Source organism: Rosa chinensis, chromosome 2, assembly GCF_002994745.2.
Source record: "Rosa chinensis cultivar Old Blush chromosome 2, RchiOBHm-V2, whole genome shotgun sequence".
NCBI classification, from domain to species: domain Eukaryota; kingdom Viridiplantae; phylum Streptophyta; class Magnoliopsida; order Rosales; family Rosaceae; genus Rosa; species Rosa chinensis.
The window spans coordinates 77,469,436-77,486,251 of record NC_037089.1 but is presented as its reverse complement, the minus strand read 5'-3'; the positions used below and the strand labels follow the sequence as shown (position 1 = coordinate 77,486,251).

Here is a 16,816-nt window from a genome sequence, read left to right as displayed (position 1 = left end):
ATTGTAAAATTTCCCCTTCGATACTAAGTATCGTGTATCAAATTGACACCAAAGAAATGTTTTTGGGTCTTCGTCTAGAACATTTAGTAGAAATGTATAATTTTTCTTTTCACCAAAGCATATATTCAATTTTTTTTTTCTATTTACTTTTTTGAGTAAGAAAAAATAAGTCACTTTCTTTATCATATGTTAGCTACTTAGCTTTGTCTTGAGTGAATGTCAATAGAATGGTCCGTAATAAGCCAACTGGAAGAAATGTATTACTGGACAAAGCTTATCGTATTGTCCGGTCGCTTGTTTTCTCCCAATCCCTTTCTGATTTGTCAAGACCTTGTATCACTTACAAGGCGCTGTCATGCAAGACCATTGATGCAATAAATGACCATTGATGCCGTCTTCATTTCTTGTACCATCTGAAGGTACCAGTAACAAACAGACCGCACTTCCTTTGCATTAATTTATACAGCCTGTGCCTGCTGCTTGTATTGAATAGAGTAAATTGATGGGTACTTTGTTTCTTTTATGGTGACGTTTTGCGTAGCGTAATTTTTAATTTTTAATAATGAATGAATCCAAAAGAAATTAGCCAAAAACTCAGTTATCTGCTGATAAAATAAAATTAAACTATTATGATGCATTTGACAGATAGTTTGAATTATAAAATTACATTATGGTCTGGATGATTGACAAAATTAAGGGATATTTTCACAAACAGTGTATGAAGTATAGATGATTCTACTTTAGTGTATGAACTTTGAAAACTATCAGATTGGTGTATAAACTTTGCATTTCAACATCATTTTGGTATATCAGGTTAACACCATTAAGTTTTTACATGCAAAAGTTAACGGAAAAATATTTTTTTTTTAACTGTTCTAGAGGATATTTAACGGAAAAGTTAATGGTGTACATAAAAGTGAAATATTTGAGCAAACTTAGTATACCATTGTGATATATATGAAAGTTGGTATACCAAAATATAGAAATGCCAATAATTAATGCATGAGTTGTGATGTTTTCCCGAAAATTAATTACCGTAATATGGTTTCAGTTCAAACTTGAAAACCCTCCTTGATAAACTTAAGTTCTTAAAGTGCATAAAATATCTAGTAGGGTAATACAACATAGCTCCATGTATAGCAAAACAAACATGTATTGTTTATCTAAGGAGATGACAGGTCTACGTGGAAGGGAAACGGATTCTTGTGGTATTAGCTATAGAAAAGAGGACCTCAATCATACTTCATAGATTCAATGAATAATCTCCCTCCAGATTCTTATATTGTCATTTTCTGCATTACCATGTGAACACTAGCTGGCTTTGTCAACCCAAACAAGCTTTCAGAGCTTGTCTCGGTCAGACTTCTGCCTTTCATTTTCTCAAACCCATTTGGCCAATCTTATCATCTTTGTTATGGAAATAAAAAACAGAAAAAGTTACTAAATATAAAAAAATATATGTTTTTAGAAAATAAAAATCTATTAATTATTCAAAAATATTACATAGTAAGGAATTACAACATACATCCTCAGCTACTCCAATCGGACAAAAAGTCATATTTGTTCAAATAAATTCAGAATATGTGTCTGACCCAAACTCGAGATTACTTGATCTAGTTGTAATAGGGTTTTGAATTAGAGATATTCTCGGAAATATTCATTGATATCCGATTAATTGTACGATTATCTTTCCTTGTACAACTCTGATTCTATGTCTTGTAATCTTCTATATAAAGAAGCTCATATTATCAATGAAAGTATGACTTAATTCTCTCCCAATTTAGTTTTCCTTAAATACGTTATCAACACGAAGCTCTAATCCTAAAGCAAATAACCAAACCCTGATTCAAGAATCTAAAACCTTAAATTCGAATACAAAACCTTGAAGTCTTTTCTGCCTCCACCTCACATCTTAAAGAGCTTAATCGCAGTAGTCCAGAACCTGCGGCAGAACAACCAAAACAGGCCGGAAACCTACCGAACCGGCCACTGGAAACTCCAAATCATCCGCAGCAAATACTCCACCGGTTCACCACCTTCCGAACCTCCGATTGCTACCAAATTTTGTCAACAGAAGCTCCTTGATCCAATGATTAAGGAATTGGAAGAAGAAACCCAAAAACATATCTGAAAATTACTGAACCGGCAACCAAAACATACTACAAAAAAACTGGTAAAAAAAAAAAGAAAAAAAAAAGAGGAGTTAGCCTAAGCAGAAGCCCAGAATCCTTCAAGCCCAACTCCAGAAGCCTAGAAACCTTCAAGCCCAAAAGCCCACAGTCGACTCGGGCTGTTAATCCACAGCCATTGCCACGTCAGCTTCGGCGACAGGTCACCGCCGATAACTTTTCCACCCACTTTCCGGCGACTTTTTCCTGCCAAATTTTTCGGCGATCTATTTCGAGATAATTTTTACTAAAAGTTCCCTTTTTTAGTTTTAATTCATTTTCTCTAATTTTCTCAGGAACTTATAACCTCCCTTTCTTCTTCATAGGGGAGACCAAAAGCCGAACTGTGGGGGTTCATGCTCACTCCAAGCTTGGAGCTTGTAAAGTCCTCCAAACTAAAAGTTTGTTGAGAAATTATGATCGACCACAAACACATCATTGTTTCGATCTAATCAAATACCTCTTGGAATTGAATTTCTTGGAAGCGACTATGCTCAAAAATTTCTAATTTTATATGTTTTTCGTGATAGCCTTTTAAGCTCCAAAACTGACCATAATTTCTTGTTCTCTTTCAGGATGAGTAACCTGAACAGACTAGACTTCGCTCCATTGGGAACAACTAGTTTTGGATATCACAAGTGGGTTCGTGATGTCCGCCAGCATCTCAAGGTCGATGGAATCCTGGGTATGATTCTCGAGCCTAATCAGGACGTGCTAACTGTTGAACAAGCTCAAACTTTGGAAGAAAATAGAGCAGCCTTAGAGGCAAATAAGGTGAAAGCCATCATTCTAATGACTGGTCATAGGGATGATTCACTCCAGTATGAGTATATGAATGAAGAAGACCCCAGAATGCAATGGGTCTCACTCGAAGAAAGATTTGGCAACGTCCGTGACTCCTTGCTTCCTAAACTAGAAGTGAGATGACATAGCCTCCGCTTTTGTGATTTCAAGTCAGTTATTGACTACAACTCGGAAGCACTTCGTGTTAAATCTTTAATGAAATTATGTGAAAAAGATATCATAGATGCAATGTTGATTTAGAGGACTCTCTCTACCTTCCCGGTCTCTACTTTGACGGTTGCAAAGAACTATCGAATCGATGTTACTGCAGGACGGATCATAAGGTTTCATGAGCTCATTGGAGCTATGAATGTCACTGAAAAGCATGATAACATCCTTGTGAAGAATTATAATTCGAGACCCGTGGGAACATAGCATATTCCGGAGTCCAATTATAGTTGCACCCCTGAGGGAGGGTGCCAAGAGCAAAACCCTAAATCTATGGACAATTTTGGACGTTCTGGTCTATATTCTAGCTCTAATGAGGAAGGTAACCGCCAAAATAAGCGAACACGGAACCGAAGAGGTCAACGTGGAAAGGAAGAGTGAGGCAATGCCTCTGGGCATGTTGGTGGCACCACCAACACTAAGAACTATCCAAATGATGCTTTCAAAGTGCCTCAATTAATGGAGTCTGAGCACAGAGATGTATATTCTCGATAAGAATTATCTGGTCATTGGGCACAGATTTGTAGAGCTCGTGGAATTATGTTCACCGCCTACAAAACATATTGTGAAGCAAGAGAAGCTCACTATGTGGAAGAAAAAGATCAAGAAGATGTTCTAGAGTTAAGAGTTGAAGACTACAAATCTAGCTGGGATCAATAGATAGCTAATTATGTTTAAGTCTTTATTTTTCCAAGAGATGTAATAGGCAATTGCCATATACTTTGTAGTAAATGTCATTGGTTTAGTTTTCTTCACATAGACTCATCCAAAATGAGTATGATGTCTAGGAAGGTTTTGAGATAAGTGGTACTTAAGCGAGCCTTACTCTACCGACATCTCTCTACTCACCTGGTCATATTTATTTTAGAGTTACAGAAAGAAGTCAAACAACTACCTTTATTTTGAATTAGCTACCATTTGGATTAGATTCTCTTAATGGTTAAGAGACAATGATGTACTCTGTTGGCTTATGAATAAAATTTTGAGTTCTTTTCATTATGACTCCATTTTGATTCTGAGCATATTAATTTGTGACTACAATGGCTGAGCTGTCAGTATAAATTTAAGGACATGGAATAGCCCAAGTTTCCCTTGCCAAATGGCACCTTGATTACTATCACAGAAACTCTCTACACTAGCAGGGCAAATCGTACCCTATGAAAAACTAACGGATTCCATGCGAAAACGCATGTAGAGAACGGAAATGAGTTCCTTTGCAATTCCTCTAATGATTGCGAATAAAGGCGCATCTTAGAGAAGTTTATGCGTCTCTCTAGTGGACTCTATGTCACTATTCAAGCTATTAAATTCAATAAAGTCATGAGAGAATATCTCTCAGATTTAGACACATATTGGCTTTGTTACGATAGGATTGGTTATCCTAATCATGATATCATGATCCGTCTACTAAAGACTTCACATGGACATCCTTTCTTTCGAGCGAAACGAAGAATGAATCAAAAGTTAATTCCTATACTATGTGCAACCGCCGTCGCTGCCTTCGAAGCCGCCGCCAACCTAAGGCTAGCACAGTTCCTATCCATGACACCATGGATGGTGTCCATCATGGTGATGGCTCCCTAGGTGATGCTGCACTCACTGACTTTGCTTCAAATAGCGTTTCAGATGCTCAGGCCCAACCAAAATCCTCATTGGTTGCTTCTAAAGACTCTTGCTCGTTTTACAAAGCATGTTCCTTAGGGAAATTAGGACTGAGACTGTCTTATGCAAAGGATATGAAAATACTCATTCTGTTCTTATATAGAATCCATGGGGATTCTGTGGACTGATTCAACCAACTTGCGGACGTTTAAATATTTCATGATGTTGGTTGACACGTAAACACGCTGGTCACGTGTAGTGCCATTGTCCACCCGTCAATGCGGCTTATACTACACTCCTAGCAAATATCATATGACAACGGGCTCATTCCCCGGATCATCGTATTTAATCAATTGGATTTGATAATGCTAGAGAGTTTACATCGAAGACTTTCTATGATTATTGCATATCACTGGGACTGATGTTGGACATCATATTCTCATATACACACCTAAATGGTCTAGCAAAAATGACTACGCTGGTAGGCCAAAATTTGGTAATCCGCACCAATATCCTTAGATCCGCTTGGGGTGATGCAATATTGCATACAGCTATGCTAATTCGTCTACGACTCACCGCCACTCAATCTATCTATGCGTTACAGCTAGTGACTGGGTACAAGTATTTCATACTTATGCACATTTGAGTGAGCCATTTATGTGTCAATTGTGCCACCACAGCGCACTATGATAAGACCTTATAGAAGAATGAGCAAATCAGTTGGATTTGAGACTCCAACAATCGTCTGCCACTTAATGCCCTTGGAAGGCTACTTACCACTAGATTTACGGGTTGTCACTTTGATGAGACAGTTTTCCTGTCGTTAGGGCGAGATAAGAACACGAATGCTCAACAGGAACGACAGAAATTATCGTGGTCTGTCCCCACTATGTCTCTTCTCCATTCATATTAAAGTGACGAGATCACACATCTGCGGCAAATATTTGTAAGGAAGGACATCCCTACGAGAAGATGTAGCGCCACCCTACACGAAGATAGGCATGGCGCCAACACCCTAGAGAGTGACATTCTTGTGTTACAGGTCATGGCCTCAGCTAGGATACGTGGGAGGCCCGTGGGTTCGAATGATACTTTGATTATCAACACTTAAAATCCGTCTCATGAGAATCTTCCTGATTACGGTTATCGTTAGGGGACGCCTCAACGTCAGAACGTATTCCTGAGAATATAGAGCTCTATGAAAATTATACTAGTGTACATGAGACATGGGATAGAACCTCCATCATAATTCATGATGTAGTCGCGCATTTCGTTGCGCATGAGTTTGTTGAGTCTGATGATATCGAACCATGCTCCGTTGATGAATGAATGTCAACGTAGAGAAATTTGGCCTAAATAGAAAAATGGGATCCAAGTTAAGTTGGATTCTCTAACAAAGATGAGGGTTTTCGAGCTAGTGACTCCAACACCTCCTAACGTAAAACCTATTGACTAATGGGTCTTTGTTAGAAAGCATGATGAGAAAAAGAGATGGTAATCTTGCCTTATGGTGCAAGGCTTCTCACAAAACGCCTTGCAATCGACTGCGATGAGTGTGGTGACCCAAGAGAGGGGTCCCACACTCCCACAGCGCTGCGACCCCAAGCCAATGAGAAACCGACATGTCACGAATGACATCCCGATAACTCATCAACCCGAAATCGCAAGGCCTTTTGGGTTCAAACTGTTGGTTTACAAAACACTTTCTTGGACAAGTCGTTCTAGCAACCAAACAACACATTTTCAAAAGCGGAATTTGAAATGGGCTAAGAGTTTTGGGCTTGCAATCGGAGCCCAATTTGGAAAGTAACACAAATCACTAAGTAACTACAAGCATGGGAGACGCACCCCAGGGCTACGGGTCTCCCGGAATTTCTGTAAACGAGTAGGAAATAAATAAACAAATAAATTAGTGAGAAAGTAAATAAACAAGTTACTTCAAAATCCGATAAAGGACCAAAACCATTTCTTGATAAAGTCAAAGAAGAATACGCCAAGCCAGGCATGTGCTTCCTCTATATGCTCCCCGACCACATCCTCGAACTGCACAGTGTTGCAGGGGTGAGCTTTCGTCCTCGCATGCCCAGTAGGGGCCGACCCAACCATGCTAGGTTTGAAAAATAATATACTTGAAAATATTTACTACATAATATTGTGCACGTTTATCGAAAATATTTTTAAAAGAGGCAACCACAAACATTTATTTCTTTTATAAAGCATATGAAGTATGCTTCACACAATTTGGAGCTCCGAGATACTTACCTGCCGGCTAAAAAAAAACAAATCGGTGACCGACCTAGTTCGTCATCCTTCGAGAACCGGCCAACTACACTGTAGTCTTTGTGACTACAAGTAGCGAAAGTGTCCATTTCCTGGCCCTGAGTCTCTTATGATTGGTTCACTGTTTGTACTCACTCTTCCTCGACAAACATAGGAGCACGGCCCCCTCCGGAGGTTTACGGTTATCGACACCGTGGGATCCCTAGGAATCTACGCGTCTAGGTCCCATTCACTTTCAGGTCACAAGTACAAACATACAAGGGTACAGTATCTCAACATGCAAGTCTAGCCTCGGTTTTCGCAATAAGCAATTATCAGTTATAAAAGCACATGTATCACGAGGCATCGACTAATGAACAACAAAAAAACATTCTTATAGGTAATATACTATCTTAGTATAGCATTCCACATATACTAAAAAGCCTTTAACAAGGAAGGGACAGCTCACCCTACCTGGAGATGGAGTGCTCGTCCACATTCGGGTTCGTTCCTAACTTTTGATCATTTGCCCAAATCCATGTGCATACACTCGAGTCCTTTAACAAAAACTAAATCCAATAAGTACTCAATTCATAACTCATTTGCTTAATTTCTTTATGAGTTACCAATTTAACTTGAATCGATATTTAATGGTAACCATTCCCGAACAATTCACTTAACGTAGTAAACTCATTCGGGAGATGGTGATCACACTTCTTTCCGTGTTAAAATTTCGGTCAACCAGTTTGACCTTAATTTATTTAGCTTCTAAACCTTAAGCAATTAAATAATAATTACCATTCCCAAATGATTTCGCCTTTCAAACTCCTTTTGAGATATGGTGATTATACTTATTTTCTTAATGTATTCCAAGTCAACCGGTTTGACCCTTTTTACTTAATCGTTAAATAATAGCAAATAAATAGTAATTACCATTCCCGAATGATCACATTCTTACGATAACTTCGGGATATGATGACACTAGAATACTCCGATTTTTCACCTTATTTCATGAACATTCCAATATCCTAATTTGGCTCAAACAAATCAAATCCACCATTTTCATTATCAACACCCTTCCAACATCGATAATTACTCACTTCCTTTCACATCATACACAATTTTAGTTAACTGGTTAAAAACCACAAAATTAAAAAATTGGTCTCTCTTTGTCCATTCTTGCAGAACAAGATTTTCCCAAAATAAATAACAGACAAACCAATTCTCTCCATACATTCAACCATTCAACCATTTTCATCTTTGTTCACTACCATGGCAAGTTTTCAACACACATCAATATCTTTTCCAATTATCCCTAATTCCACTAAGTATGAACGACATACTACAAAACAGATCCAAACACCCAGGCCCTTACCATTCTTCTTTTCCAAATTAGTAGCCGAGTCGTTGAAGTTGCACTCTACCACCATTAATCCTTCAGGTTCCCTATTACGAAACATAGGATCAATATTCCATTCTCAACCAATCCAAATCCAAAACAAAGTCTCGAGTTTCTTACCATTCCTTAACATCAACGTAACTGACCCAACAGCTCCTTCTTTCCAAAACTCCAAATTCCCGAACTTCACAGACCTCCAAAATGCAGAACTGCTCAAACCTCAATTTCTAAATTAAACTGCAGTGGGTTAGGGATTTCTCCATCCAAATCGAAATTCGGGGTTCAACCAAAAGAGGGTATGGTAATTACCTATTCGAAACTATCTGGAAATCTAGCATCCACGAGCGGCGGAGCCGTGGTGGCTCACGCGCTAGCGGAGGCGCGTGCGGCTACTGTGGTTGGTGCTAGAGGTTGGGATTCTTGGGGCTGTTGTAAATTGTGAGATGCTGATTTGAACTATGGAAGTGGTTTACCTCGATTTGGACTGGAGGTTGGAGAACCGAGGCATGCAGATTAGATGCCATCGGCGGTGGTGTGTACGATGACTTTCCGGTGTCGGTTGGGGTAGCTGCCTTTGGGTTTTGATCGAAATTGGGAGCTGGTTTGAAGGATGGTGGCGGTGACGTGAGGTGGTAACCGGAAGTTGGGTTTCCCGGTGATGGCAGAGAGAAGGAGAGCGGAAGAGAGAGGTCGAGTAGAGGCATCGCTTCGATTTCTCTTGGGTTTAGGTCACATTTTGGTGCTGCGTTGATGGGTGGTGGCGGTTTTGCGAGATAGTGATCGGAGATAGGGTTTTCCGATGCTGGCAGTGGGAGGACGAGAGAGTAAGGATGCGGCCGAGAGGGAGAGAGGAAGAGAAATGAGACTAGGGTTTCCAAGTTTTCTATTTATACCTATGTTTGTGAAACACCCATTCTGCCCTTGCGACGAATTACAAAACTCCCCTAGCTAATTGCTTTCGGTTTTTGGGGCTCGTAACTTTTCTTTTGTTCATTTTTCGTCGGAAACTTCCTAAATTAATTCTTGACTTCGTCTTAGGCCCAAAACTCGATCTCGTAAAAATCCAAAATCTGAAACTTTGTTACAACACAATTTTTCGTCTTTGAAACTTCAACAAACGACTGCCTCACTAAACTTCTGTAACCTTCTAGGACCAAACTTAAATCATAAGGCCCAAATCGTGATCTTGAGACCAAAATGACCTACAAGGCTATTTCCTCCACTTAAATCACCTTGCGGAAAAATCTTATTGGCGAAAATTACCTTTGAAAATTAAACAAAATTTTCGGAGGCTCACAATGAGACATGTTCTCTCATAACAGATGTCATTACACTCCACACCCTATCAGTTTGGTAGTTTCCGAATAACTGAATATGCAGCGTATAAATGTGGTCAGTACATATCTCTATGGGGATCTAGATACTGAATATACATGAAGTTTCATAGTGAAGAAAACAAAATAAACTGTCCCAACCCACAATATTCTCCCAAAGAGCACTCTAGCATTCTGATAGCAACCACCATGAAACTGAGTTTCACAACATAGAAAATTTCAACCCCTCCCTCCGCCCCAGATGTGTGCACACAAGTAGGGTGACCGAAGAAAGGCCAACCACCTCCCAACTTGATGTAGCCGTTTTGTAGAAAGGCTCCGCCGACCTACCACCATCCACCACGTACTGTGAATCAGCTACCAGCCCCATTAGTTTGCAGGAACCCAAACCTTGCATTTAGTAAAATTGCAGTCAAATCAGTTAGCACAAGTTTCATGTGATATGAACGACAATGTGGTTCATTTTGTTTAACTAGTCAGTTGGTCTATATACAGTAGTTTATTGAAACTACCGGCAGTGGCGAACCTATTACAAGGCCCGACGAGGTCCAGATCCCCCCACCCCCACCCCACCATTTTGCTATATAATTAAGAGTTTATCAATATGGCTTCCAAGTTCCAATACAATGCTTAATTGGAACCCCCACCCCTTCCAAATGGAAATTAATATTTTAAGAAACCAAAGCTACTTCCTTTGTTGAATTTGATCATGCAATGAAGTTTGATTATTATTAAATCAAACATAATCATGGTCGTCTTCTACTCTACTTTTTTTCTTTGTTTGCATTCAAATAAACCTTGATAGGATTTTTTCAAAGTTTGAGCCGTCAACTCTCTCTCTAAAAACCTAGGGTTAGGGTTTCGGTTCAGTGCTTCTCCCTGTTAACAAGATGTCTTCTGTTGATGCAATGGCTGCTAAACTAGCCTCCTCTCTTGCTATCGCTGAAGGCAAGAGGCAAATTGATTTGCGACCTACGCAGGGCAAGGGTTTGCGCAAGGAAAACGTATTCTTGGTGGGCAAGCTCCTCACCGCTCGGGATTTCAAGGTCAAGTCTTTTATGGGGATGTTTCGCAACACTTGGAGGGTTAATGGGTCGTTGCAGGTGGAGGAAACGAAAGGGCAGAGGGTGTTATTCACTTTGTCGGATCCGTCTGATCGAGTTCGGATATGGTGGGGTGCCCCATGGGGGTATAATCACACGCTGGTGGCTCTAGCTTTGTATGATGGTATCATACCGGTGGAGAAAGTGCCCCTAGCCATGGCATCATATTGGATAACTCTTCAGGGAATACCACCAGCGTTCCGGTCTGAAAGTGTCATGACCATGATCGGCTACACATTGGGGGATTTTCAGGAAATTGATAAGAATGCTAAGAAGACTGGGAAACTCCGGATTAGGGTTGAGATACCGCTGAATAAACCATTGCCTTTCAAGCGGTGGTATTTGGTGGAAGATGAAGTCGAGTTTCTCTGTCAATTCCGTTATGACAAGCTTTTCGAGAGATGCTCTGTATGTGGATTAGTCACACATGTGGGTTTGCCGTGCTCCGAACCGGCGCTGGATGAAGACGATGATGAAGCCGAGAGAATTGTTTTGGGATCCTAGAACACGGTGTCGGAGATGAACGGTGGGGGCTCACCGGGAGTTTGGGCGGGGTCAACATCGGGGCATGCTAGTAGCAGTGGGCTCATGTTTGTATTTCGGACTACCAACCCGTGTCTACCGTTGGTATTTCGGACTCCAGATCCTGGTTCGAGTGGGGAGCCATGTTTGAATGCTTTGTTTCCGAAGCAGAAGCGACAGGTTGTGGTGTGTGAACTTCAGGGGACAGCAGAAACTCCAAAACGCATCACTGGCAAACGTCGAGACAAAGAAGAAAGCTTGACTATCTCCCCTAAGAAACTGAAATTGAGTTTGGCGGTAGGTAAGAGAAACCTCATTCTTGATTCTTAAAATCTTGGCCTGGACCCTATTGTAACGCCCCAAGCTGCACCTCACCAGCTTAAGCTCGTTACAGTGCCACGAGTATCTAAAACATAAACCGAACGCTCGGCTTACATCCTAGAGAGCCGCTAGGCATTTTTGTTGTTGATAAACTTTTCGTAAAACGCACAGCGGGAATTTGAAACACTTTTGAGGTGAAAGCTTCTTGAAATTACAAAATTCACTTTGTTCGTCTAGAACTTGTCATTTTTGACAGGTCGAGGGTTAATAGGCTTAACCACAAAATGAACATTTAATAAGAAGTTTCGGAATAGCCTGGATCAAGAAGTAAAATATCGAGAGTACATCAGAAACTCGTTTACCATCCGGAAGGGTTATCAAATTCCGCGCACCCAGCTCCGTCCGCTACAATCCCTTTACCAGTGCACAATCCCTGCACATACACTATTGTAGGGGTGAGCTTTCGTCCTCGCTGCTCTATGGGACGTGCCCCGGCTAAGTTTGAAAATCAACTAAAACTTTGGAATAATTTGGATTTGGGCCCAGTGTGAAAACAAAGCGAATATATATGTACGAACGACAAACTTAAAATATCATTCATCTTAAAACTCGATGCATGATTAGAAAACTACGTTCGATTTACCTGATGGCCTGGTTCCGTAGAACCAACATCTGACCTTACCAGTCACAGAGCGCCAAACTTAGCACACTAGCTACACACACGGAACCGGGTCGTCATTGCGATTGCGCACAGTCCGACCGGTGTAGCTAACCCTTCGGAGGTTTAGGCGTGGCTAATCCCCAAGGAAGTCATCGACCACCTTTCCGCTCTCTCCCACCGTCATCAACAATCTTATATGCACGTTAACTTGAAAACATTTTAAATTTGAACTAACAATACACTTTCATCATGCATCACGTATAATCAAATATGGAAAACCATTAGCCAATAGAGAGTCCCGAGTCCCCTACCTGAATTTCGAAGCTTTACCATCTCATGTTGTTCGGAGATCACGAACCTTCCGTTCCATGGGTAGCTGGAGTCCTAAATTCTGACATTTCGATAGTTAATATATTTTGAACAATTATATTAATTCTCGACAACTTTTCCTGGTTTGACCAGGAGTTGACCAGTTTGACCATTGTTTGACCAACCGTAATAGGTTCGATAATTAACCCAAATTACCGAACATTTTACTTGAAATTACTATATCGACCAATTACGACTATGTCGAAGTAAATCAAGCAACGACTTAATTTCAAACATATTAAGTGTACCCGAAATTTACTAAGGCCACCCAATATTTTATTTTCCTTTCTTTACTTAATAATTTCGTCACATAGTAATTCGATGGAATTTACTATGGACACCCAATACTTTCCAATTTTCATACAAGGTGTGCCCAAAACTACTAAGGGCACCCAACCCTAACTTTTCTCCTTAACTGAAATATAATTTCTTCAGATTCAAATCAATGCAACCACTAACATAACAAATTGCCTTAGCAACCTTAACTAACTATCGAACTGATAAAACCAACTCCCTTACAAACAGTAAGTACCAACCAGAAACGAACCCATACCAATTCAATCCACCATTCTCAACACAACTTCACAGGAAACTTGTAAACACAGGCATTCAACTTTAGAAGCAAACTATACAAGCAAATTCCCAGAACTGTCAATGGATTCTAACTAACCTTGCCATCAAACTCGATCACAAACAAAATCCCAAATTGCAGGTCGGCTCTCTGTCGAAGAACACAGCAAACCGGAGTCAGCCTAGTCGATTCTGAGTTGATCAACTCAACCCAAGACTGCAGATTTATCTCGACCAAGACCCAAGTGGTGGTTAGGACGCAGAAGTTAAACCGAGGAAGCCAAATCAACCGCCGGCAACGTCAATTTCGACGGCGTCCGAAGTAAACCCAGAAACACAATCCATTAATCTCAATCGAATTGAAAAACTAATTAGACTAACGTGCAGAGCGTGATGAGAGGAGTGAGTTTCATACCACAAGCGGCTCTGTCGGTGGTCCGAGTCGCCGGAGTTTGCAGAAATTGTCGGAGGAGACCCAAGGCTTTCCGTCGTCGAATCCCCGCTTCTAGTCGCTGCATGTGAGATCTGGAACCACAGGGACATAGACGACGCGGAGGCGAAGGGAATGGTGGGTGTGCGCCGTAGTGGGGTGGCTGGATGGTGGCGCGACGGCCGGGTTTCTTCTTTGGTCGCGGTGGCGTCTGGGTCGGAGAACTCTAGTTCTCTCTCGCTCTCTCGTGTTTTCTGATTCAATCTCTGTCCTAGATCTGATCAAGGGCTTTATAAACCTCAACCAAAATTGTAATCAAGGGCCAGGATGAAGCGGTGGATAGATCAATGGCCAGAATTGCACCGCAGAAAATCTTATTTCTTTAATTTATTTTCTAAAATTCCACAACTTCGGAAAATAGCTATAAATGGCTCGGGTATCCGGAAAATTCCCCGAAAATTTCCACGAACTCGTTGTGACGTGTACTTTATTATCCAACTCCTAAATTGAGGATTTCAGTTGATGAAAATTTCTGAAAATTTCTGAAAATTTCTTCGAGCATCTTGACCTTTATCGAGATCGTTGAATAGTTTCGCGTACGATCTCCCTTAAGTTCGATACATTTTTCCGGGGCTCACACCTATACAGGAGGAGACTCATTCTGGGAGTATGAAGCAGAAGCGAGGACGACCTTTTGGCAGTAGCAATAAGTCGTCTTTTGGTAGCAAGCAGCAGACCTCAAAGCATGGTGAGGGTAAGGAGAAGAATAAGTCTCCAAAGAAGAAGCAGCCTATGGGGAAACACTCCAACCCGAAAGGGAAGGAGTTGGCTCTTTTTTAGTTTCTGTTACTTGGGGTAAAGCTTATGTGAAAGTGTATGAACTTCTATGAGTCTTCTATGAAGTTTCTAGTTTCTTGCTTGTACCACAATTGCGTGATTGGCAAGGAATGGCTAGTTAAATGATTTCCTTTCTGTAGACGGCGAGGTTTATACATTCTTAGATAGGCTTGCTTAAAAGCGAGCGTCCCAGAGATTTTAATGATCTACTCTAGCTTAGATAGTTTAGTTCGGATTTTCTTGCTGAGTTTTACTTTTGTAAGTTATGGTAGACTCTAGCCTATTAGCTGTTGATCTAATGAAATCAACTTCTATTTCAAAAAAAAAATCAACCTTGACAGTAAAAAAGTCAAAGCCGCCTCCCTCTTCTGCTAGGGTTAGGGTTTTTTGCGATGTTTCTGTGCAATTTTCAACGATGACCTCCGTTGATGACATGACTGCTCGGCTTGCATCTTCTCTTGCAATTGTAGAGGGGAGGAAGCAGGTCGATCTGCGACCTACACAAGGGAAGGGTCTGCGTCAGGCAGACGTGTTTTTGGTGAGCAAACTTCTCACTGCTCGGGAATACAAGGTTCGTTCTTTCCGGGGGATGTTTCGCAATGCGTGGAGAGTGAATGGATCACTACGGGTTGAAGAAGCAGAAGAGCAGAGAGTTCTCTTCACTCTGTCTGATGCAACTGATAGAGATCGAATCTGAAAGGGAGCCCCATGGGGTTATAACCATGCACCGGTTGCCCTAGCCTATTATGATGGCGTTGCTCCCATTGAATCTGTCTCCTTTGCGACGTCGTCGTACTGGATCACACTGCAGGGCATCCCTCCTACCTTTCGATCTGAGAGGGTGATGACTATGATTGGATTCACTCTTGGTGATTCCCAGGAGATTGATAAACAGGCCAAGAAAGTAGGCAATCTGCGCATCAGGGTGGAAATACCTTTCAACATACCACTGTCCTTCAAACGCTGGTATTGGGTGGAGGATGAGGTTGAATTTCTCTGCAAGTTCAGGTATGATAAACTCTTTGGTAGATGCTCGGTTTGTGGTTTTGTTACCCATGTAGGATTACTATGTTTCAGGCCTCCTTTAGAGGAAGATGATGAAGCCGAGCCACAGTGTTGGGTGCGGCACCGGCGGCTACTCTAACTGCACCAGAGATGCAGCTTATTGGGGTCAATAATTTGGCTTCTAGTTCGGCATCAACTAGTAGGGTAAATTCAAGCACTCGAGCTAGGGTTTCTATGGCAGATAAGGAGGTTGATTTTAGTGATGTGATCCCTAATCAAATGTCGGAACGTTTGCTCCACAATCTGGCAATGCTGTTACAACGTCCCCGACGTCAGGCTAATATTCGGGATCTTCCCGAGATGATGAATGTTTCTGAGACAGTAACAGGGAAAAGGAGAAGTAGGGAAGAGGATGTTATCACTATCTCTCCCAAGAAATTGAAATTGAGCCTAGCTGTTGGTAAAAGAAACCTAAATTTGGAACCGGAAAATTTAGGATTGGTATTTGTGCTGCAGTCTGAGAAGCAGCCTATTCAGATGAAGAGAAAGAGGGGTAGACCTATAGGTAATAGAAACAAGCTACCGTATGGTGAAAAGAAGAAAGCAAAACAGGGCGATGAGACTAGGGCAACCAAGAAAAAACTATTACCAAAGCTTGACAAGGCAGATGTCGTTTTGGGCTCCACCTCGAAAGGGAAGGAGTTGGCTCTTTACTAGTTCAGTTGTTTTCCTTCTTCAAGCCTATGTAAGGGTGGTGAAGCTTCTATATGTCTTCTAAAGTGTTTGTACCTCAATTGCATGCCTGACAAGCAAGGGTTAGTTGAATATTTCTTCCATAGAAGGCGAGGTTTAATCACTTTTGTATAGGCTTGCAATTCAGCGAGCGTACTAGAGACTTTAGTAGTTTGCTATGGATTGGATAGGGTAGTCGTTTATTTTGGCTTTCTTATGTAAGTTTTGTAAACTATAGCCATTTGACTGTTGATCTAATGAATTTTAACTTCTATTAAAAAAAAAAAGTTCAAACATAATTCATTACACAGTTTTTATTTATCAAGTAATAAATTTGTCATATTTATCATAATTTTGTTCCTTATTATTATTGATATTGAGTTCATTTATAAAATATTCAAAATCTTTGAGTTGAAAATTAGATCTTTATAAATAAAAAATATTAATTTCAGCCATAAAACATTGTATATATAAATTTTATTTCTCGACCCCC

At 40.8% G+C, this 16,816-nt stretch overlaps 1 protein-coding gene across 1 annotated transcript; it reads left to right on the top strand.

Moving 5' to 3' along the window:
• Positions 1-10,663: 10,663 nt before the first annotated feature.
• On the top strand, positions 10,664-11,380 carry LOC112185058. The gene has a single exon (XM_024323268.1). It carries the CDS (start codon positions 10,664-10,666, stop codon positions 11,378-11,380), a length of 717 nt encoding a protein of 238 aa, XP_024179036.1.
• Positions 11,381-16,816: the final 5,436 nt, after the last annotated feature.

Excerpts from the sequence above, each read along its gene's own strand:
- LOC112185058 (XM_024323268.1), top strand. The coding sequence starts at position 10,664 with ATGTCTTCTGTTGATGCAATGGCTGCTAAACTAGCCTCCTCTCTTGCT.